Genomic DNA, 5000 nt, shown 5'->3' on the forward strand with positions numbered 1-5000 from the left:
CGAGACGCTCTTGGAGAGCAAGGAGACGGACATCCTCGCCGACAGCTTCCACAGCTGCGAGGGGAGCGGGGGCGGCGGAGGGGTTGGCCACGTGCACATGCACGTGCACGGCGACCTGGGGGGTGTCGGCAGTCTCGGGGGCTCCCCGGACCTGGACCCCCCGTTCCTGACGCACCGCCCCTCCTCCTCCTCCCTGGCCTCCTCCTCGGAGTACTCCACCTCCTCCTCCTACGCCACTGCCGGCTCGGGCACCCTCACCCCGTCCTCGCCGTACGACTCGTACCAGCGCCTGCCGCAGCCGATCGTCGGAGGAGGAGGAGTTGTTGACCCTTCGCTGCTGGGCCAAGGGGGCGCCACCTACCACAAGTCGTTCTCCGAGCCGCAGATCCGCATGGACCTGGCCTCCCCAGTTGGCGAGCTGCCCTACGACCTGCAGAGCCAGTCGTCGTCGTCCTCGCCTCTGCCTCACGACCAGCTGGTCAGGTACTACATGAACACCCACCACGTCAAGATGAGAACCCGCAAGCCCGGAGAACCCTCCCCGCAGCAGCAGCAGCACCACCACCACACCCACACCCACCACCACTACCCCGGGGAGGGTCAAGGTCAGGGTCAGGGTCAAGGCCAGGTCCGGCAGAAGCCCGTGCCGCCGGTCCGCGCCCCGGAGTCGTCCCCGATCTGGAAACGCAAAGGAGGTGGCGGTGTCGGGGGGATGAGCACGGTGATGGGGGGCGTGGGGATGATGGTGATGGGCATGGGCCAGGGCTCGGCCTCCTCCCTCTCCCTCTCCTCCACCTCCTCCTCCCCTTCCTTGCTGAACGGCGGCATGAAGGGGGGCGGAGGGGGTGAAGTTGGCAAGCGGATGAGCAACGTGTCGGAGACGAGCGAGGCGGACAGCGCCGACGGCCAGTGCTCCTCCAGCTCCCCCAGCTCTGAGAACATGTCCACGGAGAACCTCAGCCTGGGCAGCATGGGCGACGTCAGCTCCTCCATGGGAGGAGGAGGGACCCTGGGCTACCAGCGCCGCCAGAGGATGAGCATGGCCCCTGAGCAGCACGTGCACGGCGGTATGGGCGGCATCGGCAGCAGCAACAGTCTCCGGAGGCCCACGGACAAGCACCGCAAGCGTCTGTACCGGATTGGGCTGAACCTGTTTAACAAGTGAGTTTGTCTGGTGGTGGTGGTGGTGGTGGTGGTGCTGTTGTGGTGGTGTTGGTGGTGGTAGTGGTGGTGGTTGTGTTGTTGATGATGGTGGTGGTTATGTTGTTGTTGATGATGGTGGTGGTGGTGGTTGTGTTGGTGTTGGTGGAGGTGGTAGTGGTGGTGGTGGTTGTGTTGATGCTAGTGGTGGTGGTGGTTGTGTTGATGGAGGTGGAAGTGGTAGTGGAGGTGGTAGTTGTGGTGAAGGGGTAGTGTTCGTGGTAGTGGTAGTGGTGGTGGAGGTGGTAGTGGTAGTGGTGGAGGTGGTGGAATTTGTGGCGGTTGTATTGTTGTTGGTGGTGGTGCTTTGTTTTTTTTTGGGGGGGAGGAGCTGGGTGTCTGTGTGTGTCAGTGTGTCTGAGTCTGTGTCTGTGTGTATCTGTGTTTTTGTTTGTGCGTCTGTCTGTCTGTCTGTGCATTTGCACAATGGTGTCAGTAAGCGCGTATGTGTGGTTGTGCCCGTTTTTTTTGTGGGTTTTTTTTGTTGTTTGTTTGTTTTTCGTTGTTGTTTTTCCTTATGTGTTAATGTTTTACACAAACCTTGGGTAGATGTGGGTGGTTGTGGTTTTTTTTTTCAACAACAGATGTGGTGTAGCATTTTATACTTGTGGATCATTACGCACGCTTTGACACCTCCTTGATATTTAAGCTGACATTGACACTGAAACTGTACATGAATGAGGAATGACACAATAGCCGAGTGGTTAATCTGAGGGACCCAGGTTCGAATCTCGGTAACCGGGCGCCTGGTGGGTAAAGCCGGGTGGAGATTTTTCCGATCTCCCAGGTCAACATATGTGCGTCTAGACCCTCCAGTGCCTGAACCCCCTTTTCCTGTGTATGCGCACGCAGAAGATCAAAAATACACGTTAACTCACTCAGTACGGCCAGTCCTCTCTTCTCCTCTACACAGACACCTCGGATGTCCAGTGGGTGTCTCAATGACCCAATCTTTAGCTTCTGTCGTCAGAATTGTGGTATTCTTTGTCAACAATCACCTCTTCAGCGTAAGAGCCTTCCGCTTGTAATATTTTGATGGTGGTAATTGGGGTGAAACGCTGTTAACGTAGTCTCTTTCGCCATTCGTATGGAGAGAGTTAAAGATCCTATATTCCATATCAGCGTTCGGTGGGTTATGGAAACCAGAACATACACCCCTGAAAACAGAGTATTGCTGCCTACAGGGCGTGGTAAATAAGGAAACAGTCAAACACATAAAGTGTTGCATTGTGTCATGAGTGTTTAATCTGATTGAACGACGAATGAAACGAATGATGAGCGCCCCAGTGGCAGCCGTCAGTCTGGCTCTACCCAGGTAGGCAGCCTGTTGTGCGAATGACCCGGAGTTTGCAAAGCGCTTCTAAGAGCTTGGTCTCCGACCTGAGGATAGGCGCTATATAGGTATCCGTATCATGGTCATCATTATGACAGGAGCAGTGACGGTGAAGCGGGTTGACATTGAAGCCGTGTTGTGCAGGAAGCCAGAGAGGGGCTTTGTGAATAGAGTTTGTTGTTAAAAGATGAATTTTTTTTTTTTTAAATAAAAAAACCCCCAACAGGTTGACATTCATGCCGTGTCGTGCCGAAAGCCAGAGTAGGGCTCTGTGAATAGGGTTTGTTGTTAAAAGATGAATTTTTTTTTTTTTAATTAAAAAACCCAACAGGTTGACATTGTTGCCGTGTTGTGCCGGAAGCCAGAGTAGGGCTCTGTGAATAGGGTTTGTTGTTAAAAGATGAATAAATTTTAAAAAAATTTTAATTAAAAAACCCAACAGGTTGACATTGATGCCGTGTTGTGCAGGAAGCCACAGTAAGGGCTTTGTGAATAGAGTGTGTTGTAAAACCAACAGGTTGACAGTAATGCTGTGTTGTGCAGGAAGCCAGAGTAGAGGCTCTGTGAATAGAGTGTGTTGTAAAACCAACAGGTTGACAGTGATGCCGTGTCAATTGTGCAGGAAGCCAGAGTAAGAGCTCTGTGAATAGAGTGTGTTGTAAAACCAACAGGTTGACATTGATGCCGTGTTGTGCAGGAAGCCAGAGTAAGGGCTCTGTGAATAGAGTGTGTTGTAAAACCAACAGGTTGACAGTGATGCCGTGATGTGCAGGAAGCCAGAGTAGAGGCTCTGTGAATAGAGTGTGTTGTAAACCCAACAGGTTGACAGTGATGCCGTGATGTGCAGGAAGCCAGAGTAGAGGCTCTGTGAATAGAGTTAGTTGTAAACCCAACAGGTTGACAGTGATGCCGTGTTGTGCAGGAAGCCAGAGTAGAGGCTCTGTGAATAGAGTTAGTTGTAAACCCAACAGGTTGACAGTGATGCCGTGTTGTGCAGGGAGCCAGAGTAGAGGCTCTGTGAATAGAGTGTGTTGTAAACCCAACAGGTTGACAGTGATACCGTGTTGTGCAGGAAGCCAGAGTAGAGGCTCTGTGAATAGAGTGTGTTGTAAAACCAACAGGTTGACAGTGATGCCGTGTTGTGCAGGAAGCCAGAGTAAGAGCTCTGTGAATAGAGTGTGTTGTAAAACCAACAGGTTGACATTGATGCCGTGTTGTGCAGGAAGCCAGAGTAGAGGCTCTGTGAATAGAGTGTGTTGTAAAACCAACAGGTTGACATTGATGCCGTGTTGTGCAGGAAGCCAGAGTAGAGGCTCTGTGAGCAGAGTGTGTTGTAAAACCAACAGGTTGACAGTGATGCCGTGTTGTGCAGGAAGCCAGAGTAGAGGCTCTGTGAATAGAGTGTGTTGTAGAACCAACAGGTTGACAGTGATGCCGTGTTGTGCAGGAACCCAGAGTAGAGGCTCTGTGAATAGAGTGTGTTGTAAAACCAACAGGTTGACAGTGATGCCGTGTTGTGCAGGAAGCCAGAGTAAGAGCTCTGTGAATAGAGTGTGTTGTAAAACCAACAGGTTGACAGTGATGCCGTGTCAATTGTGCAGGAAGCCAGAGTAGAGGCTCTGTGAATAGAGTTTGTTGTTAAAAGATGAATAAATAAATAAAATATAAAATAATTTTTTAAAAAAAAAACCCAACAGGTTGACAGTGATGCCGTGTTGTGCAGGAAGCCAGAGTAAGGGCTCTGTGAATAGAGTTTGTTGTTAAAAGATGAATAAATAAATAAATAAATAAAATAAAATAATTTTAAAAAAACCCAACAGGTTGACAGTGATGCCGTGATGTGCAGGAAGCCAGAGTAAGGGCTCTGTGAATAGAGTGTGTTGTAAAACCAACAGGTTGACAGTGATGCCGTGATGTGCAGGAAGCCAGAGTAAGGGCTCTGTGAATAGAGTGTGTTGTAAACCCAACAGGTTGACAGTGATGCCGTGTCAATTGTGCAGGAAGCCAGAGTAAGAGCTCTGTGAATAGAGTGTGTTGTAAAACCAACAGGTTGACATTGATGCCGTGTTGTGCAGGAAGCCAGAGTAGAGGCTCTGTGAATAGAGTGTGTTGTAAAACCAACAGGTTGACAGTGATGCCGTGATGTGCAGGAAGCCAGAGTAGAGGCTCTGTGAATAGAGTGTGTTGTAAACCCAACAGGTTGACAGTGATGCCGTGATGTGCAGGAAGCCAGAGTAGAGGCTCTGTGAATAGAGTTAGTTGTAAACCCAACAGGTTGACAGTGATGCCGTGTTGTGCAGGAAGCCAGAGAAGAGGCTCTGTGAATAGAGTTAGTTGTAAACCCAACAGGTTGACAGTGATGCCGTGTTGTGCAGGGAGCCAGAGTAGAGGCTCTGTGAATAGAGTGTGTTGTAAACCCAACAGGTTGACAGTGATACCGTGTTGTGCAGGAAGCCAGAGTAGAGGC

General features: G+C 50.7%; 1 protein-coding gene across 2 annotated transcripts in view; it reads left to right on the forward strand.

Annotated features, from left to right (window-relative positions):
• The window catches only part of LOC143299911 (IQ motif and SEC7 domain-containing protein 2-like), a 77586-nt gene that overhangs the window by 41 nt on the left and 72545 nt on the right, over positions 1 to 5000 (forward strand). For both annotated transcript variants that reach the window (XM_076613425.1, XM_076613426.1), the window contains exon 1: positions 1 to 1161. This exon is cut by the window's left edge and continues 41 nt beyond it. In XM_076613425.1, coding sequence (XP_076469540.1) covers positions 98 to 1161 — 1064 coding nt within the window. In that variant the 5' untranslated portion in view covers positions 1 to 97. The remainder of the gene's footprint in view (positions 1162 to 5000) is intronic.

The sequence above is a fragment of the Babylonia areolata genome, chromosome 25 (assembly GCF_041734735.1).
Source record: "Babylonia areolata isolate BAREFJ2019XMU chromosome 25, ASM4173473v1, whole genome shotgun sequence".
NCBI classification, from domain to species: domain Eukaryota; kingdom Metazoa; phylum Mollusca; class Gastropoda; order Neogastropoda; family Buccinidae; genus Babylonia; species Babylonia areolata.